The sequence below is a fragment of the Brassica oleracea genome, chromosome C3, assembly GCF_000695525.1.
Source record: "Brassica oleracea var. oleracea cultivar TO1000 chromosome C3, BOL, whole genome shotgun sequence".
Classification (NCBI taxonomy): Eukaryota; Viridiplantae; Streptophyta; class Magnoliopsida; order Brassicales; family Brassicaceae; genus Brassica; species Brassica oleracea.
In genome coordinates, this window is record NC_027750.1 from 22,983,817 (window position 1) to 23,003,727 (window position 19,911).

A 19,911-nucleotide genomic window follows, 5' to 3' on the forward strand; every position below is an offset into this window, starting at 1 on the left:
TTCCTTGCAAATTTTATGTTGGTGGACTTTTAGTTGGAACCCAAGTCTTGCTATAGATGCCATCATGCCACAAAAACGATACTAGCTCTATTTTAATAGTTGAAAGATTAGTACTACATTTGCTATAGGTATTCCTCAAGTAATAGTGTATGCATGCATATTAAATCATTAATCATAAGCAGCATCTTTACACTCTAACTCGATTAAACTGACATGGAAACATGCAACAACAACATTAACAGAAAAGTGTTGAAGAAACTTCAAAAGTAAATGCAGAGCTTCTCAGCTATGCTATTCTGTACCAAGTTACATTTCTCCAACAGTTCATCCAATCTCTCACTCTCACTCTCTCTATCCTTCATCGTCTTCTTCTCCGCCGCTTCTTTCCTCGTCGATCTCTCGGTTTCATCAGCTAACTCATCATCCTCAGTTATCATCATATCAATCCTTCTAGAAGCTTCTCTACTCTTCTCCAACATCGTCTCATCTATATCTCTATGATCATCGATAGCCCGTTCTGTCTGAACCCGAGACGCTTTGAAGGGGCTGCAGCTGATTTGGATCATTTCACGAAGCAAAGGAAGGTTCGGACGAGGAGACTGGTATGCTGCATCTTCTCCAGACAAGAACTTATCAGCATAGCTCGATGCTGACATGGTCAGATCGGACTTCAGTACGTAGGCCGAGGAAGACAACGAATCTAGCAGACCCATTATCCGCCAATTGAAGATCCTCTGGAAGATTCCGATCCATCTCGGGATGATATGGTAGTAGCTTGAGTTATGGAGTTCGAGTCTAGTGTTTCTTTGCACCATCACTTCTGCTTCTTTGGTGGCTAATGAGACTCCCATAAGATTGCTTGTCTGTGTCAAGTACTCAACTAAGCATCCCTCGAGCCGTTGCGTATGGTTCTCTATCTCAGCACCAGACGCACATTTTTTGGTTAACCATTTCAGATCATCTTCAAAACATGGAAGCTTACAGTTCTCGAGCATGGAGTTGAGTGGTTTGATGCTCTCTGCACTGCTCCAGTCTAGGTTGGGTAGATACGGCTTTATCATTAAATGTTCTTTTCTATTATCCTCGAGCAACATTGTTTCAGGGCCAGGCCAACCGATTGGATTCGCTTCAGCAGCAGAAGCGATGTTTCTTTTAGATGTTTCCAATGCGTCGTTGAAGGCTGATATGCAGATGTTAGGACCAAGTTCTTGATCTGGGATCTTCTTGAGCAACTCCAGTGAAAAACTGAGATGTGTCAGAACGAGTTCTCGCGGTTTAACATGATGAAGATTCGGTTGCAGAGGTGAATTTCCCGCAAGCCATTTAAGCCCGTCCCTTAGCCGTGAATCGCTGAAAAAACGAACTTCATGTCCCTTCTGAGATTTATTAGCGATAGAGACGATGGTGAAGCTTGCTATCTTTGATTTGTTAATATCATGGAGGCCTAGCGCAGAGACGAGATTGGTATCAGGATCCACGTTTTCACCGTTGCATGAGCTGATAACTACGAGAAGGGGAAGGAGTGAACCGTTTGGTACTGATTCGAGAATGCGGTTAAGCTGTTCTCTCTGGTGATTCATAGGGAGGTCTTTAGATGCAAGAAAAAGAACTGCACTTGCGCCACGTGTTGCTTCACACAGATCATTATCAGCTTCCACATCCCTAGCTACTGAGAGACAAAATCCACTTTCAATCCATTTGTTCCATACCGACACACCGGGAGCTGAAAAAAGCAGATTCTCATCGGGGACGCTATGTTCTGTGTGAGGGATAAGCTTTGATGATAACCAACGACTGGCTGTTGAATGCGTATCCTGACTTGATGTGTTAACTCGTTTAGTCTGAGTGCATAAGATGACCTTCCAGCATATGCATTTTGAGTCTGGATTCATTTCGAGTAGTATATCAGCTACCACATCTGATATATTCAGCCTTGACCATGATTTTTCACGTTCTTCAAACCTCCTCTTCATCGCTTGATCAATGTCGAACTCACCACACGGCCTTGATTGCTGTGTATGAAGCGAGAACCGAGATTAGACTACCAACCTCGATAATAAATGCATTACAGACCAATGATCAGCACATGTTATGAGGAAGAAAAATGAAACTTACATCAGGTTTGCTGAATCGAATAGGTGTGCCCAGGGATAGAGAATTCAGTGCAGCAGCTGCAGCTAACTGTCGCCGCTCCCGTAATTGATTTTGACGTGAAGACCACCGCTTCCATAATCTGTGAAGATTCAAATAAGAAAAGTTAGAAAGAGTAACCTACACCAATTATCAACTTGCATGAGATGGTAGACCTTATCATCAATTTAAGTTTTGCCTTCGCCACTTCCTCGTCATAATGATTTGTGATGTCCTCATTTCCATCCTCGCCTTCCTGTTCAATGTCATGGAGGTCCTCTTCCAAGGTACAAACCATCGCAGCTTCAGGTACTGATTCTTCCAAGGCAGATATGCTTTCTACAATCGTCGGAGACTCTGAAATGGTAGCTACAGGCAAGCTCTCCATTGGCATAGACATCGGACTTTGTTGCAAAGTAGGCTCAGGCACAAGATTCGTCAGCATATGCCCTGCAAATGGATATTTATCTTCCGCAGAAGGTATAAAAGTGTGGCCGTCATTAGGTTGTTTCTTCAGATTCGAGGATTCAGCTTGAGGAAATCCAGGAGAACCAAAAGGAGAATTGAACTTCAGGGGAGAATGAAATCCACCAGCCGGCGTAAGGTCATTTTGTTTCTGTTGATCCACTGCTGGATTTATAACAGGTGGCCACACTGGATTTATAACTGATGTTCTCACTGGCTTGTCCTCCTCGAGTAAGAGGGAAGTCTTCGAGTCGGTCATTTCTTTATCAACTGGACGCACTGATGTTTGTTTCTTAGGACTTTGAGCAGGCGGCCTTTCCTGTTTATAGGTGGTAATAAGCTGTTTATGTCCTTTATTTGCTTCTGTCGGCAATGATGACAACGGAGAGGGAGCAGAAACATTTTCCTTTGTCGAGGGAGCAGAAACATCTTCCACAATGGTTCTTGACTTTTTCATGTGGACAAGTTTTGAGCATTTTGTTTTATAGTCCGTATCAGCATGGAGAAATAGGCCATCCTTTACCATGTATGGCTCTTCAAACTCTTTTATTGAAAATCCATGGTACTCCAACAGGGCTTCTATGTCCTCTTCCTAAATTCCATCACGAGAAGAAAAATGTAAGACCTCTAGCAATTACTCTGTCACAGCCGACCACGAAAAGGATACACCAAGTAGCAGATTGAGGAAAATTACCTCCATCCCTATCCAATTTGACGTATCGGAAACTGGGATACCCTGATTATTTTGGAGACCCGAGTGCAGAGAAGCAAGTGCCTGAGTTCTTAGCTGATAAAACAGAATAAAGCTTAGATCTCGGTTAATTAACCACACACCAATATTGGTAAGAATATAGCTTTTGAACCTACACCACAAATAAGCCTTACCTTCGAAAAATGTGCATGCATTAGACATGCTTGAAGATAGCTTGCTTTCCGTGCGAGGCGAAAGAAGGCGATAAAGTTGCCAGTTCTACAAGCTCTGAAATTGCACAATAGTTCCAATACTTAGACCACGTTAACAAACTAACACCCAAAAACAAGTCCAAGGAGCTACCTGGCTACATTGCGGGCAAAGAGAACTTCTGACGTTTGCCTTATTTCTGGAGTCATGTTAGCAAGATCAAGAGAAAGCTCAGAAGGTTCAACCTAACAGGAAGAATTTTTAGTCAGGTTAAGAACTTAGCAGTAAATTCTGACCGCAAATTTCAGCAAAAAATATTTACCTTATAGCCAGGGTGCTTGTCGAGTTTGAGAAGAGCATAATAGCCACGGAACTCTTTTTCTGTAGGAATAGTTGTTCCTCTCTTCCTGTGATCATCATACATTTGAAACAACTCAACAGATGTCTTGTTCATCTGCTCAATATTCAGGTGCGCATCAAACCCCTCCGAAAATCCCTCTCCTTTAGTATATTCGCATAGCTCATGCATTGCAAGGATGTGAAGTCTTATCTATACGAAGGAAATCAATAGTAAGATATCCAAAGCAGAATACTGCATGTTATCGTGTTTGATGGGTTTATATAAGATCGGAAAACACAAACCATTTGCTCCAGCAAAGTAATAGCTTCTCGGTTGAAAATATGTTGCATTCTTAGATCCATTCGGATAGCTCTCATCCTATCCCATAAGAAGTTGTACATACCAAGAAAGTTTTCATTGTACGGTCGGTCTAGCAAACTCAGCAAATATTCCATTGTATTCTGCAGGATTGGCATTGGTCGTATCAAAATTGCTTCTCGCTCCGCCGTCCTGGTATACTATTCAAAGGCAAATATATAAGTAGTCATCAGAGTGAACGGGTAGTCTAGCATATGACATCTTAAGATAGAATTTGAGAGTTAATTGATATGAAAAAGGCAAACTCACTTTCTTCACGGCAAGGAATTTGCTCGTCTGGTTCCTATCTCCATCTACACGCTCATAATGGTCCAAGTCCCCCTTCCTTTCACGCTCTCCTCGTTCCGACTCTGGAAAGATGAATAAGAAAAACCTCAATATATTTGTTCTGCAATCACATAACTCACTAGAACTAGAACTAGACATCAATATGGGCAAGGTCAATCTTGCTAGAAACACAATTCTTTTTTAATCAGATAAAATAAATCAAAGACTATACACTCAGTGTCGTTTTATAAGCATGTCTCTGAGTATGCTTACCAGGACACATGTCAGGGCATAATCCAACGATAAGAGAGGGTTGCTCCGAGCTTTCATATTCAGACAAGGCATCCCTGCTTGATTCCAGTGAATTGAATGTTTGTTTATTGTCCAGAGGCTTCAAAGTTTTATTTACAGATGATTTAGTAAGTTGAGTATCAACAGGTCGGGCAGGAACAGGGTCTAGTTCACCCTTGAAGCGGGCCAGTCTCTTTGCCCTGGCTTGTTCTTCTCTGTACAAAACGCACACAGTTCATAAAAACTTAAGAACTAGTCCGCATATATTTTTTTTAATTAGTTTAATTTACCCTTCAGTACAATCTCGAGAAGGAAAAGAGTTTCCCTGGATATCCTCTTCCACTGGATATGAAGTTGGAGATCTCGTCCTTTTTGTTGCAGGTGAACTGTTTGCCTTACCCGCACTATTGAAATTATTTAGAGAGGAGGGCTGCACAGGAAATTGGGAATCCGAGCTTCTTGAAAGCATAAATGACTTTGCGCCTGATGCAGGAGGAGATGTCGAAAGCCTATCATACAGTCAGCATGCTTAAATAAGAGCAAATTTTAAGGCACATACAGATACAGCCAGAGAGAGAGAAAAAAAAAACAGATTTGTTGCAAGTGCACTAAAGATAGAGCTACAAGAGAAATAAGCATGGTTTCACAGGCTAGTAGTAGAAAAAATTTGCATGAAACCATTTACTTTAAACGTAAATACGGCAATACGCTTATACACCAATTTGCTAACGATATAGTTTCTTAAGATTGTGACTTAACCTACCATTCATAAGTACACGTAGGAAAGGGGGACGGAAACACGATAATAAGCTTACAAAATATGGTGAGTTATCATTCTGTTTACCTTCTTTTTGTTGCTTCCTGAATTTCAACTGATTCATGTGCGTAAGGGAATGAAGAGCTTGGGGTTTGTTCTTGCTGGATCAACCGATTGGGATTGCTCCTCGAGCTCACAGGATTATTGTCCGCAGAAGGAGAGCGTCTTCAAAAACATGAGAAAAAGAACGAGGACGCAAGTTTCAAAAGTGAGACGACAGACAATAACAGTATAGAAATGAAGGAGAAAAAGACACATATATGGTTCAAATTACTATCTATAATAACACATGTGAGATATTCCATGAAATTTTCTGTACCAAGAGCACAGAGGGAGGGAGAGACCAAAACATTTATGACACTGACAAGAGAAAAAAAGCTTACATCCAAGTGTGGCTAGATGGCTGTTGAACATCATCTACCAAGCTGCCATTCTCGAACTCTGATACTGGCGAATGATTTATTCGAGGAAACCCCAAACTCCGACCAGGAAGATCTGACTGACTGGAAAACAAAAATTGAGGACTTTTAGATTTATACTAGGTACATCAAAAAGCATTATATCACTAAGCATCACAGCCAAGCGTATGACTGGTAATTTTCTAGCACCGAGAACACAACAAACTCTTGAAATCTGAAAGACAACTGTACATGACGCAGAACACAGGTGTACAAACTTTCGCAAACGGGCAAGTGTTAAGAAAGTCAAGGATATGAAAGTGCTACAGAACGGACGAAATGTCTATTGCAGAAAGAGGTTGCTGTCATAAATTGCCTTCATCTAAAAGAAATGGAAGAAAAATGACCTTTTCCTTTTTGAATCTTGTGATCGACCAATCTCAACAGCATCAGGTCCACTTCTCGAAAGAGTGTGTGATATACTAGCTGCAGATGTGGCTAGACTATGTTTACCCTGATCCTTCAGTAAGTTCCTTGACTCATCATGCCCAAACTGAGGATTTAAAGTAGGCCTGCTAGAAAAAATAAAACAGGTGAAATTCAGGGAATTCGTCAAGAACAATCCACTGCCACCGTTACACCGTAAGCCCTTATGTATTAGGCATTGGGATGGGCAGAGAAACCTATAGCACTTGGAAAACCCTGCTCTCTCATCCTACTGCTATATTTACTATTGCAGAAAACTGAAAACATTTTAATTGTGTGATTAACACTGCTGCCAAGCTAAGAAATATCACACTCTTCAAAGTGAAAATAACAAACGTAGACTTTTTTTAACCTCTGAACTCCAGGAAATTGGTAAGGTCTCACAGAAGGGCTTGGACGTGGAAAACCTTCTGAACCCCATTGTATTCCATTGACAGGTCCTGGACTCCTGAAAAAAACATAGCAGCAATGTGTTCCATTCAGAAGATTCAACCAGAACTTTCACCAAACGAAAATAAAAAATCAAAGCGAAAGAAATAGATAAACTGGTTAATCCCATCACCAGCTGTGTCAGATCAAAGTTTTCCCAAAGACCATGTACACGCATATAAGGAGGTGCAAAAAGAAAGAAAGCCATAAGAGTAAAAAATTTCTAACCTCTGAGTTCCACCAGGCCGGTAAGGTTGTCCTGAGGAAGGTGAGGGATTTTGAAAAGCCAAAGGAGATGGTGTTCGATTCATTGGAGGACTACTGCAACAAAATCCACGATAAATTAGTACAAGGAAAACTTAATAAAACAAGTAACCACCCTAACATCATCGGCAGGCACATAAAACTTGAAAAAAAAAAAAAAAAAGATCAAGCCATGACGTTAAGAATGTCTAACCTTTGTACCCCACCTGGTCGGTAAGGTTGCCCAATAAAAGGTGGAGAGTTCTGAAAACCCGAAGGAGGCGGTGCCTGCTGAACTGAAGCAGCACTACAAGCAACCAATATGAAGGTTCGTAAGTAAATGACATAGAAAGATACAGAACTTAAGAACACAAGCTCGCCATAAAGAGGTTCCACAGCTCACAAACAACCTAACATCCTCGCACAGAAACAAACCGGAGCTGTAAAGCAAAAGTCTTATCTAACCTCTGAGTTCCACGTGGTCCAAAAGATTGTTCTGCATAGCCTTGAGACGCTGGTGGTTGAATTGGAGAATCACTATAAGCAAACAAATTACAATCGCAATAAGCACATAAGCTTCAACACCTGAAGATTAGAGCTGCCTAAGTGATATTAGAACACAATTTCACAGAAAACTCAAAGATACTTCTCTCCTAAACACTTCAATTGAAATCAACGGAGAGCTCGGAAAAAAGAGGAATGGGAGTACGATCATCGTATAGCTAGGCGAATACATCTATACGGAATCGAAAATCATACCTGGTGCTGGTGGTTTGAGTAGGAGCAGAAGAAGCGCCAAAGGTTGTAAACGGCGATGGCTTGGAGCTCATCGCCGGTCCTACATCTTTCCCGAAAGGCTTAAACGCCATCTCTTTAAGCTAATTTCTCTATTGATTCTTCTTCAACCTTCGGGCTAACGCTCCGAATCGAAACGGGACTAAATCGAGTTTTCTCCTTCGCTCTCCGTCGTGACTTTCCCGGCGAGGATTGTTTATTCCAATTTACTTATACGACGTCGGTTCGATTTCATTCTTGGGCCTGGGCCTTGATCTTTTAAAGCCTTGACTCTATTTTATGGGCTTTGTATTGGTTATCACAAAACAACGTGCGAATGTCGTCGCCATCTCGTTAGGTAGATCATCAACTGCTCATGACCGTTGACATTTTTGTCCGAAGAAGAGAAAATAAAAACTTTCCCTCTTTATTTTCCTGGAAACAAGAAAAAAAAGTAAACTTTTCCCAGTTTTAGATCTCTCCGAGTATGTCTCGCGGCAGATTGGTGTTGCTCTTCGTTGCTCTCTTCCTCGTCCAGCTTCAGTCATCAACTTCTCTGATTAGTTCTCCAAGTTCCATCATCAACCCTTCTAAAGTCAAACAGGTTTCTTCAAAACCCAGGTTTGATTCTCCTCAATCCTCAAGTAAATTTCGAAACTTTGAGCTTCGAGTTTTTGTATTTTTCTGATGAATCGGAGAAAAAATTGGGACAGGGCATTTGTGTATGAAGGTTTTCTAACGGACTTGGAATGTGATCATCTGATCTCACTTGTAAGTGTAAACTAAACCTTTTGGTCTGATCTCCATTTGGATTGAATGTTTCTGATTTTGATTTTTTTTATTTAAATAAGGCGAAAGAGAACCTGCAGAGATCTGCAGTTGCTGATAATGATAACGGAGAGAGTCAAGTTAGTGAGGTTCGGACCAGCTCCGGCACATTTATCTCCAAAGGAAAGGTGACATGTTGTTCTGTTTCGCTTCCATGTGTGATGGATTAGGATTAATCAATGGCCGAATCTGAGATATGGGAGATGATAAAAACATTTATTAAGAACTTTAATAAAAAAAAACATTTATGGTTTTGTATATAAACTAAAGTTTTTGGGGGACAAGACCAATGTTTCACTAGGTTCTGACCAAATCCGCTCTGATTAGATCTCTAGTTTACACACATATTGGATTGATATTGTGTTACACTAATCATGTTTATGGAGCTTTTTAAATAAGCCTCATATCTTGGTAGTTTTTTTGCTTACTACTAGCTAGGACCTCAAGGTTTAAAGTTGCTAGTAAAAAAAAAATATGCATCTAAGTATATGTATATGATGATCAATCATGGATTATGGTTGGTACTTAGTAACGATTACCATTTTCATGTAAATCTTATTTTGCTTCATCACAGGATCCTATTGTCTCTGGAATAGAGGACAAGCTCTCTACATGGACATTCCTCCCAAAAGGTAACAAAGACATTCAAGTAACAAGGAACCTTAACTATTGTTGAGTTTGTTGAAAGGCTTTTCAGAATATGTTACGATTGTTTCTAAGTCGTTACACTCTCTGGCAACAGAAAATGGAGAAGACCTTCAGGTGTTGAGATATCAGCACGGTCAAAAATACGACGCTCACTTTGACTACTTCCACGACAAAGTCAACATCGCCCGTGGTGGACACCGCATAGCAACGGTTCTCATGTATCTATCCAACGTCACAAAGGGTGGAGAAACTGTCTTCCCTAATGCAGTGGTTTGTATTCATACAAAACCCATCACTTCCCCCCATTTACATAAACACAATGAACACTCTGGTCTGGTCTGATGAAACATTTATGCTGCAGGAATCTTCTCGCCGCAAGCTTTCTGTAAACAAAGATGATCTTTCTGATTGTGCAAAGAAAGGAATCGCTGGTAAGCTACTACAAAAACTTATCACAAGTTCCTCTAGATTTAGGGCCGATCCTGATATTTATGGGCCATTAGGCGATTTATTAAAGATTTCAACTAAATTTTAGTTTTTTTTTTTTTATATAAATTTGGAGGCCTAAAATTTTGTTTTTGAGAGCATGTATCTATGTAATTTTTTTCGAAAATTTTGGGGGTCTATAAGGCCAATGTTTTGTTAGGCTCTAATTAAGAATGTTGTAAACACATGTTTTATTTAGTGAAACCGAGGAAAGGAGATGCACTGTTGTTCTTCAACCTCCACGAAGACGCAACTCCAGATACATTGAGCCTTCACGGAGGTTGTCCTGTGATTGAAGGAGAGAAATGGTCAGCAACTAAGTGGATCCACGTGGACTCGTTCGATAAGATTGTGACGCATGATGGTAACTGTACGGATGTAAATGAGAGCTGTGAGAGGTGGGCGGTGCTTGGAGAATGCGCAAAAAACCCAGAGTATATGGTGGGGACTCCGGAGCTCCCTGGAAACTGCAGACGTAGCTGTAAAGCTTGTTAATTAAAGAGTTTAAATGCATATTCTCTTTGTACCATTAAGTACTTCTTATATTGATCTGAGCTTCATTTTCATTGTTCTTGAATCAGTTAATTTTTTTTTCTTATCAATAGACTCTCCGTTTCGATTAGGTCTATAAGCGTGATCGTTTTCTGGCTTGACTTGTAGGTCGGAGTTGTGTTAGAAGAATAAGTGCTTGAAACAGTCATATCATCATTATTATAATGAAGTATATGTCTCAGGAGGGGAGTAAAATGTGTTTTATACAGTCTAGTAATGACATATAACATTCCTTCTCTATGAAATGGTATCATTGCAATTATAGTCTTACAAATGCAAAAATCACAGGTTCTTTGCAGATGAATCTGTGTTGTCTTGCTTTGCCTCTTTGGTTCTCTGGTTTGATACCGGTTAAGCAAATGTCATCGGTCTGATTTGATTGAACAAATGCCTAACAAATGAAACCTACTTCATCCGATGAAGTTCATCATCTGAATTATTGGGCCTAACAAGGCAAAACATAAACGGGTATTTAGATAGTCTCTAACTCCATATTCTTCTGGCTTGATCCTGATCGAGTTATGTGATCGGGCTTGATCATACAACTTATTTAGAGAACCCAACAAACTATAATTATCATTTGCCAACCTTTAAACCACAAGCCACCAAGCCACCAAACTATATATGTAATAGATTTTTCTTGGAGACTATGATGGTAGCATGTGTTATAATAATAATTGGTGGATAGAGTAGTTTATACTAAAAATTCTGGTGAGATTAAAGATGAGACTTTTTTTAAACATCATCGTGATTAATGATATTGGAATATTTGTAGAACAATTGTGTATACGAAAGTATATGAAGCCACTTAAAAAGCTTTACCAACCCAATTTAAAGATGATGATGGTTTTTCCGAATTCATTTACTTGGAAAAATCTTTAATGCGTAGACTAGAGTATAATATATCTTGTTAAAGTAGAAATACTTTAAGCTTTGGTTTAGCAATATAGATAGCAATTTTAAAAAAAATAGTGATGTTTGGAAACATAGATAGCAGTAAGTTAGGAAAAAAAATTAATGTGCTTATACTATTAAAAAATTGAAAGTTCATTACATTATATTAAAAAATAATGAGATTATGTTACTTGATATACATATTCAAATCAAAATAATAATTTAAAATTGATTTATATAAAAAAATTCAATCAAAAATATACATATATTCAAAAATTGATTTTTACTAACATATTTTTCAATAACCATTATAAAAATGTTTTCAATATCTATAAGAAAAATACAATACAAAGTTCAATTTCAACACCAACTTAAATTATGGTTTTTATATTTCACATTGAAATTTAAAAATATAATATATGTGATTACTTATATGATTGTACATACGAAATATTATTAATTATAAGATTACTTATAATAACACATATTTTGTAACCTATGATGACACATATATGATATATAATAGTGATTAGGGGTGGCCGCTCGGATTCATTTTCGAGTCTGTTTGAAATTTCGTGTTCGGTTCAGATCTTTGAGAATCCGGTTCAGATTTGGATAACCAATTTAAATTATTTTAAAAAATTTAAAATTTATTATATGCTTTAATTTTTAAAAAAATCCATGAACAATAAAATATATTACATATAAATTTGAATAACATATGTCATAGTATCTAACTTAACATATAAATTGGTTTGGTTTAAATATTTGGATAGAGAATTAATAATTATTTAAGTATTTCTGGAGTTTTGAGTATATTTTAACTATTTTTGATATTTACGTTTGATTATTTGTATATATTTTCATGTATTTAAACGAACTTAAAAGTATCATATATATTCTGGATGTTTTTATATATATTAAATCTAAAGATAATTAATATATATAAGTATATAAATCTATTTTGGATACCCAAAATACTTCGGTTCGGAGGAGATTAGGTTTCAGTTTTTCAAATACCAAAATTTTGAATAATTCAGATATTAAATCAATTTCGGTTCGGATTTGGTACTATACTTAGTCGGATTGAAATCGGTTTGGTTCTTCGAATTTGAATTTTTTGTCCAACTCTAAATAGTGACATAAAAAACAAATAGTAGCATCATGTTTTTTTACAAGTACACACGGACATGGACAGGGGCAGATCAAAATCCAGTTTTATCTCAAAGGAAGTGAGTACAATAATAGACAAGAACATGAGGTTCGAAACTGGCAACGTTGAATTATCCTCGTCATCTTCCTGGAAACCAACAACGACAAGAATTAAATGATTCGTTTTTTCTTCCGGGAGTATAATGTTGGCGTGTACACGTTTCGTTAATCATTACTACTAAAATGGATTATCAATACAAATAAAACAGAATCTCTAGTGGGATACTATCAAAGAAGAGTAATAAAAGAGTTTCGTAATAAAATAGTGTCAGTGGCAACGCTAAGTGAATAAAAAAAAAGTAAAAGTAAAAGCCGTTCCTTATAATGTCAGTCGTGGATTCATTAAATAGATTCATTCTCTTCTCAGAATATTTGTCGAGCAGCTTTGATTACGTATTAGTAATTTTATATCACCGGTTTAATCTTCGGTTCGATGACGATGATGCAACAAGATTCGGCAGCTGAACAAAGAGAAATCTCTATAATCGTGGACGATTCGTCTTCTCCTCGTCCTCCTCATTCTCAGGTTCATTTCTCCAAACCCAACAAAAAAAAAAAAATCTCATCTTTGTCTCTTCCTTTTCTAAAACCTTAATTTCGCTTTCACGATTCTGGGTTTGTAGATTCTAAGGTAAATCTTATAGCTTTTTCCTCTTATATAGCATATTTAATTTCACGCGGGTAATTTGAATAAACGCTTGAAACCGTATCTGGGGTTTTTAAAATTTTGTTTCTTTCTGATTGCTACGGTTTGGTTATCCATGGATTTTACTGTAAAGTTTTAGGTTTTATATTGGCTTGACGTTGTATCCGACGGATCCATTCTCTTCCTCTGTTCGTCTGGAATCTTGATTTGATGATCTTATCTGAATCTCCTTTAGTAGCCATAGAATCTCCTTTTGGTTTATTCACGTCTCTGTTATCATAGATAATAACCAAACTGAGCCACTTGAGATTGTTTTTATACATTCATTGAAGAAGTTTTCAGCTTTTCTGACGAAGGAAAAGTGAAATGACAAGTATAAATCTGTTGGCATGTTAGATTGTTTACTCATAGTTTTTGGTATGGAGAAAGATTGTTTACTCTTTGAAGTCTGATCCTAAGGTCTGCTTTGCATATGTGTGCCATTGCAAAGTTGGTATCTTTTAAAGAGAACTTGTATTTGTTATTAGTTCCAAGTATCAATGATCTTGAGATATGAAGGATTAACCATGTCATTGATTCGAATTGAATATGCTGGATATCTCTTTATGTTAAGATTTATTGTGCATGAGAAAGCCCTGAACTTTGTGACATGTATTACTACTCTTAGGGTGATCATCAGGTGGAAGAAAAATCTTCTGAAGATGTACAGAGCTCTCAAACCCACCTGGATCTCTCAATACAAATACCCCTTAGTTCAATTCCATTTGTTAGCGGCCATACCTCAAAGACCTCTCTAAAGTCCACAAGTTCATTCAAAAGTGGCAGTACATCCTACTCACCAAGAGGGATCTTGCGGAATCTAAGCTTGCAAAAGAAAGTTGTAGCTCACCCTGAAAGCGAGAGAAGATCTCTTCTATCTCCCTCTCCCATGGAAACAGCTAAAACTCCCAGCACTGCTGGTTTAACAACTTCTCCTTATTGGAAAAGATGTTTGTCCCTTCCTTCTAGATATGCCGCAAAGTTGTCTCCTGTGGTACCTCCACAGGTTCCAGTTGGTGTGCCCGGTGGACCTCCTAATGTGAGAGTTATTAGCTATCTCACAAGTTACAATGTGTTAGAAGTTAAATTTACTAAAACATTGTGTCTTGTTGCAGAAAGATCCTACTTATCCAGCAGTTCCAAGGTCCTTGTCCATGCCTGGGGGAAACAAAGTGATTGTGAGATCTGTTTCTTTCGAACACCACAAAGCTCGTGTTTCGTCTGTAACAAGCTCAGGTACATATATCTAACATATCTTAATCAATTACACTATGTTCTCAAGTGTTTATCATATGAATGTTGAGTTTAGACACTCTCTGCAGCATTCTATTGCTTATGATCTTGGTTTTGTTTTTGAATTGTGTTTGCTACTTCCTTCCTTCTCTGGCAGATCAAACCTCTCCCGTTCCTACAGAAGAAACCGATGAAGAAATTCCAGAAGAAGAAGCTGTGTGCAGGATCTGTCTAGACGTTTTTGAAGAAGGCAATACACTAAAAATGGAGTGCAGCTGCAAAGGTGACCTCAGACTTGTTCATGAAGCGTGTGCCATCAAGTGGTTCAGCACAAAGGGGACAAGAACATGTGACGTATGTAGACAAGAAGTCAAGAACTTACCAGTTATATTACTTCGTGTGCCTACCACTAATCAACCAAACAACATGCGTGATCTCAATCAACAGATACAGTCACAAACCGCTAGGTAACTCCCAAGAGTCTTTTTAATTTTCACGTTTCTTTGAGATAACACAACTGAGAACTGAATGTGTTTGGTGCAGTGCTTGGCAAGAGTTTGTGGTGTTGGTTCTAATCAGCGCGGTCTGTTACTTCTTCTTCCTCGAGCAATTACTGGTAGCCACGGATACGAACTATTTGTTTTGGTTGGTACTTAAAAGATGTTGACATGTTTTGTTTTGTAGATTAGGGACTTGAACACGCAAGCTGTCTACATAGCAGCGCCGTTTTCATTAATGTTGGGCCTCTTAGCATCTCTTTTCGCCATTGTCCTAGGTAAAACACAACCAACAGAGACCTCCAAAGTTCCAAAGTCCCAAAGTCTCGCTCTTTCTTTTGTTTGGCAACAAAAAATTGAAAACTTATTGTTATTACAATCTCATTCTGCAGCTATCAGAGAATACATATGGACATACGCAGCACTTGAGTTTGCTCTTGTGGGCATTTTGGTTCATCTATTATATACTGCAGTAAGCAATACTCTCACTGTTTCCCCTCATTTGATTACTGATTAATGGAAACTAAAACACTTTCACAATCTCTCTGATTCAGGTTAGACTACCTCCCATCTACTCTATACTATTTGCAGGGATTCTTGGTTTTGGGATAGCTGTGTGCTTAAACTCATTGTACCTTCATTATTTCGCTTGGCGTTTGCGTGTTGCAGAGAACTCAACTCAAGTATGAATGTAGTAAACACAACTTGGTTTTGGTTTTGGTTTGTCTGTTCTTCATTGAGTTTGTACCATGGAAGTTGTTCATATGATCCAGAAGTGACATGTTAAATGTAAATGTAACTACTCTTCTTGGAACATGTTAATCAAGTTCCTTTTGTGTCCCTTTAGTTTATTTTAGAGGGGACGATGATACCGTGTCAAAAAGGAGAGAAGAAGTTGAAACTGGTGCTATTTTCAAGTCACATATTCTTACTGTTAACAGTAATGTAGTTTAAAGCATATGCCGATTAAGCTACAAGTCTTGAGTAAACCAAGAAAATAGAAAACGCACAAACAACAAAACAATCTCCTAATCAATGACTTCACCAAGTCACAAAAGGCCTCTGTAGAGCTCCAGATTTGTTGAGCAAGTCAGCAAGCAGATCCTAAAGGTGGAGATTGATGGTCTTGTTCTTGACCTGCTGCTTCTTCTCCTGGTATATTTTGGACTGGTAAAGCAGCTGGATCAAGCTCATACCAACCTTCCAACACTCCTCTCCCTTCTGTTCCCTTCAATCTGTTCGAGGGAACCCCATGTGAGAATCTACAGAACTCATGAGGTGGAATCTCACAAGTCTCTGATCCGTCCTTCGCCACTGGACAGAAAACAAACTTAAAGCCTTCCACTTTAGACAAGAACCCCACTGATATGGCACTTTCTTCTGCATGATCAGACAGGATCTCAGCAAATCCATACTCATGAGAAGAATCTGAGTCGGAGGGTACGTCCTTGTTCCAGTTCTTGAATAGGGCCCACGTTTCTCCTTTCTTAGGGAACACCTTAAGCCGCCGGGCCCTTCCTATTCTCATCTGGACGAAATGAGAGAAAACGTTAGTGTTATCTGTCTTCTCATCTCCACCGAGTCGGTACTTACCAACAGAGACGGGCAAGTTTCGTGCTTCTTCATCTTCTTCTGACTCTAACCACTTGTAAGTTACCGAGAAAACTGGAGTTGTTCTAGCTGTTGTTATGAGACCATAAAATCTAGGCATCCCCTCTCCATCATCATATAAAGCCCAGATCTGGCCAGGTTGAAAGCACCCTTTTGCCCTCAGCTTATCAAAGTCACTGAACTCAGGATCATCACAGTTGATAACATTTGGTTTTGCTTCACTCCCTGAACATAAATCATTCTCTGAATCACTAGCACTATCTTCGCTTTCCACCTTGACCTGGTCTTCTTTAATCTTCTCCTTTGGGTTTACACCATTCGGCAAGGTTTCAGTAGAGTGGTGATCCTCAAGTGTCTGCTCTTTGTCTTCTAGCTCTTCTTCCTTTTCAGTATCTATATTTTTCCCGGACCCTTCTCCATCTTCATTGACCAAGTCTACATCATCGTCCTTCAGATTCTCCTTATAGGAAACCTGCCGCTTGCTCCTAACTGACCTCCGAGGCTGCTGTCCTCCATTGGAACCCAAGCCTTGTGCTGCCATAGTATCGCCAAATGCATTATCTTCTGATTCGCTATCACTCTCACTGTCAGAGCTTTCACTAGATTCATCCACATTCTTTTTCTTCCTCTTTCTATTAGTTGCTGCCTTTGGGAAAGCCTTGTTCTGTTGTGGGAAAGCATAAGTTTTCTGACATGAGTTTGTTGCTGCCGGTGGTACTACATTCTGGAAAGGTATCTCCAACGCAGTGAACTGTTTTTTGCAAGCCAGACAAGAAGTTTGTTTCATGATAGATTCCCTACTATACTCATACCTCATCCGGCAGAAGGGACAAGAGGTCCAAAAGGTAGGACGGTGGCTGAAAGCTGCTGCTGCTGCCGGTGGGCCTTGAGGAGCTCTCTGCTGAGGATGCGTTCTCAAGTCATTGTAGACATTCCTCAAATTAACGCTTGCCTGCTGCGCACGGTGGTTCCTCGGCACCTGCTGGACTTTATAGGACGGTGCAGGTGCAGGCTTTCTCCAAGCTCTACGTTTAGTATCATAAACCGTTCTTTTCTCTCTATCCAAAAGTATCCTCTGAGCTTCACCGATGAGTTTAAAAGCAGACTCAGCGCCTGGGAGCTTGTTTTTATCAGGGTGGAGAAGAAGCGCCAGCCTTCTGTACTGTTTCTTGATGACGATATCATCAGCGTTCAAGTCAACCTGGAGTATACCGTACCAATCCAGCTCGTTCGCGAAGAGCTTCTCCGTCGCAGCGCAGTGGACATCACACACCATCGTCATGTGAGTTATGTTCTCTAAGCTGGGATCCATTTTGTTAGCCTTCAAGGCAAGCTTACGAGCAGCGGTGAAGTCAGACTTTTTCATTAAACCTTCTGCTAAGTCTTTGGCTCTAAGAGCCTCGTCTCTGTTGATATTCATAATCAGCTCAACACAAGTATCATAGAACCTCCAATATCCACCTAGGCTTTGGATCCTGCTACAGAGAGAGAGAGAGAAAGGTTGTGTTAGTTAGATGAAATTGCTCTACAAATCATAAACCAATGATAAAGGTATAACCTTTTGGTACTGTTCTGAGCCTATGATACTATAAAAAGTAAAAACACATACTTTGGCTAAAAGGTATAACCTTTGGGGGAAATGTAATTAAGTTCATTTTGTGACATTTTTAAAGGATTAAGACAAAAGACAAGAACCCTAATTATATGTCTACGTCAGATTGGGATTAAAACAAGCATAAGATAATTAATTAAAACCTAACATTTCGAAACAGATGATGCAATAACGACGGCGAGTCGTGGAATCGAACGAAACAGAGTATAATTCTGCAAATAGAAACCTATCTACGATCAAGAGCTTACCGGAGGGGAGAAGCCAAACGGCGGAGAGGGCCGGGCTTAGATTCACGACGAACGTCTGATGAGATGATGTTTCAAAATTAAAACTAAAAAACTATCTAACCTTTTTTTTTGTGGGTTTTCTAGCGAATGTGATTAAGTTTTGGGGTTATTTTTAACATATGACGCATTATGGTTTAATTGCAGATCAGCCCTTCCATTTTAAGTAGAATTAAGATTTTGAAATTACACTCGGATTACAAAAAACTTTGAATCAAAAATCTGGAAAACTACAAGAGAAAGCTCAGGTGAGAAAGCAATAAGAAGCGACGTTAAGATTCATATTCAGACAAGTACTAGGAACAGAAGATTACTAATCAAATAATGGAAACAATAAAATGAGAAAGATAGAAAAAAGGAAAGCTTACTTCTTTGCTGAGGAGAAGACGAGACGTCAAGAGAGAGTGAAACAAGAGAGATCTGGCGGAAAATAAAACTCTTTGTGAAACTATTTTTATTCTGTTTCACCGTTTTCGCGTGGGAAAATGATCGTTTCCCAATTTTAGTTTGGCGGGAAACAAATTTTTTTTGCGATTAAATCTCGAAATTCGACGCATAGTGTTTATACCTTTTCGTTTATTAAAAATTTATCAAAATAGTTACTCATTCTATTTCAAAAAGAATTATGTTTAAAAAATATTTTAAAAAGATATATGTTACAGTTCCAATGCACTTTTATTAAATAACAACTAAAACTTCAAAAAGAATATTCTTACTAAACCCTGATCCGCACCCCAGAACGGATATGAATTTTCAGTTTTTAATTATTTATTAATATTCGTTCATATTATATTCATCAAGTAAATATTTTTTTTTTGCATCTTAAACTATCTATTTTTTTAAGAATGTGTAATATATTAAATTTTACATATTTTAATTAGAATATTTTTAATATCTTTACCTTTTTATTTGAAATGCAACTCAATATTTTTTTAACAATTATAACAAAATATTTTAAAAATATTTTTAGAATTTGTTTGAAAAATATGAAAATTATATTTTAAATTAAAATTATCCTAAAATATGATAAGTTTTGATGTAAACGAAAACTCAAATTATGTCAAAAATAATGATATTCAATGATAATAACAATTTTAATTGATTATTTTTTTAAAAAAATACATTTACAAAAATATTGTTTGAAAGAAAATTCATTTATCTTTCAAATATAAAATGAAAATATTATAATTAAATAATAAAAAATATAAATAAAAACCATAAATTTAGCAAATGACAACTGAGTTATATTATGCTAAAATTTTCTTTCTAACAATTTATCAAATGACAAATGAGTTATGAGCAAATAATACCATATAATTTTTAAAAACATAGCCATTCTTAAATATTTTTTGAATAAATAATTATTTTTAAATTTAATCAACTGAAAATAATATCCGTACAATTGTGTAAGTCAAATTCTAGTTTTATTGATGCATGTTATATATTAGTG

At 38.0% G+C, this 19,911-nt stretch overlaps 4 protein-coding genes across 9 annotated transcripts; 2 read left to right on the forward strand and 2 right to left on the reverse strand.

Moving 5' to 3' along the window:
* Positions 1-125: 125 nt before the first annotated feature.
* Positions 126-8,117, reverse strand: LOC106334902. Of its 3 annotated transcripts, none has more exons than XM_013773286.1 (19): positions 7,905-8,117; positions 7,611-7,682; positions 7,360-7,452; positions 7,131-7,223; positions 6,826-6,921; positions 6,395-6,562; positions 5,973-6,092; positions 5,617-5,754; positions 5,063-5,281; positions 4,755-4,987; positions 4,464-4,564; positions 4,139-4,354; positions 3,819-4,046; positions 3,650-3,741; positions 3,481-3,574; positions 3,290-3,382; positions 2,307-3,187; positions 2,116-2,233; positions 126-2,012 (listed from the first exon to the last, which is right to left on the reverse strand). In XM_013773286.1, the coding sequence occupies exons 1-19, from the start codon at positions 8,012-8,014 to the stop codon at positions 261-263; spliced, it is 4,917 nt and encodes a 1,638-aa protein (XP_013628740.1). In that variant the 5' UTR covers positions 8,015-8,117; the 3' UTR covers positions 126-260. The 3 variants fall into 3 exon arrangements, with proteins under 3 accessions (XP_013628740.1, XP_013628742.1, XP_013628741.1); XM_013773288.1 differs by having other exon boundaries at positions 261-2,012; positions 7,131-7,220; XM_013773287.1 differs by having other exon boundaries at positions 261-2,012; positions 6,395-6,559.
* A 187-nt stretch (positions 8,118-8,304) lies between these two features.
* LOC106331792 (prolyl 4-hydroxylase 2) lies at positions 8,305-10,503 on the forward strand. The gene is made up of 7 exons (XM_013770205.1): positions 8,305-8,540; positions 8,633-8,690; positions 8,771-8,875; positions 9,322-9,379; positions 9,490-9,665; positions 9,757-9,826; positions 10,081-10,503. Exons 1-7 carry the CDS (start codon positions 8,407-8,409, stop codon positions 10,374-10,376), a joined length of 897 nt encoding a protein of 298 aa, XP_013625659.1. The 5' UTR covers positions 8,305-8,406; the 3' UTR covers positions 10,377-10,503.
* A 2,350-nt stretch (positions 10,504-12,853) lies between these two features.
* LOC106335411 lies at positions 12,854-15,794 on the forward strand. 2 transcript variants are annotated; one of them, XM_013773931.1, is made up of 8 exons: positions 12,854-13,065; positions 13,853-14,263; positions 14,340-14,460; positions 14,615-14,924; positions 15,001-15,073; positions 15,142-15,232; positions 15,347-15,426; positions 15,509-15,794. In XM_013773931.1, exons 1-8 carry the CDS (start codon positions 12,973-12,975, stop codon positions 15,641-15,643), a joined length of 1,314 nt encoding a protein of 437 aa, XP_013629385.1. In that variant the 5' UTR covers positions 12,854-12,972; the 3' UTR covers positions 15,644-15,794. The 2 variants fall into 2 exon arrangements, with proteins under 2 accessions (XP_013629385.1, XP_013629386.1); XM_013773932.1 differs by having other exon boundaries at positions 12,963-13,170.
* Positions 15,795-15,846: 52 nt separating this feature from the next.
* LOC106335410 lies at positions 15,847-18,882 on the reverse strand. Of its 3 annotated transcripts, none has more exons than XM_013773930.1 (2): positions 18,830-18,882; positions 15,847-18,040 (listed from the first exon to the last, which is right to left on the reverse strand). In XM_013773930.1, exon 2 carries the CDS (start codon positions 17,983-17,985, stop codon positions 16,045-16,047), a length of 1,941 nt encoding a protein of 646 aa, XP_013629384.1. In that variant the 5' UTR covers positions 17,986-18,040; positions 18,830-18,882; the 3' UTR covers positions 15,847-16,044. The 3 variants fall into 3 exon arrangements, with proteins under 3 accessions (XP_013629384.1, XP_013629383.1, XP_013629382.1); XM_013773929.1 differs by lacking the exon at positions 18,830-18,882 and adding an exon at positions 18,426-18,532; XM_013773928.1 differs by lacking the exon at positions 18,830-18,882 and adding an exon at positions 18,426-18,532 and having other exon boundaries at positions 15,847-18,043.
* Positions 18,883-19,911: the final 1,029 nt, after the last annotated feature.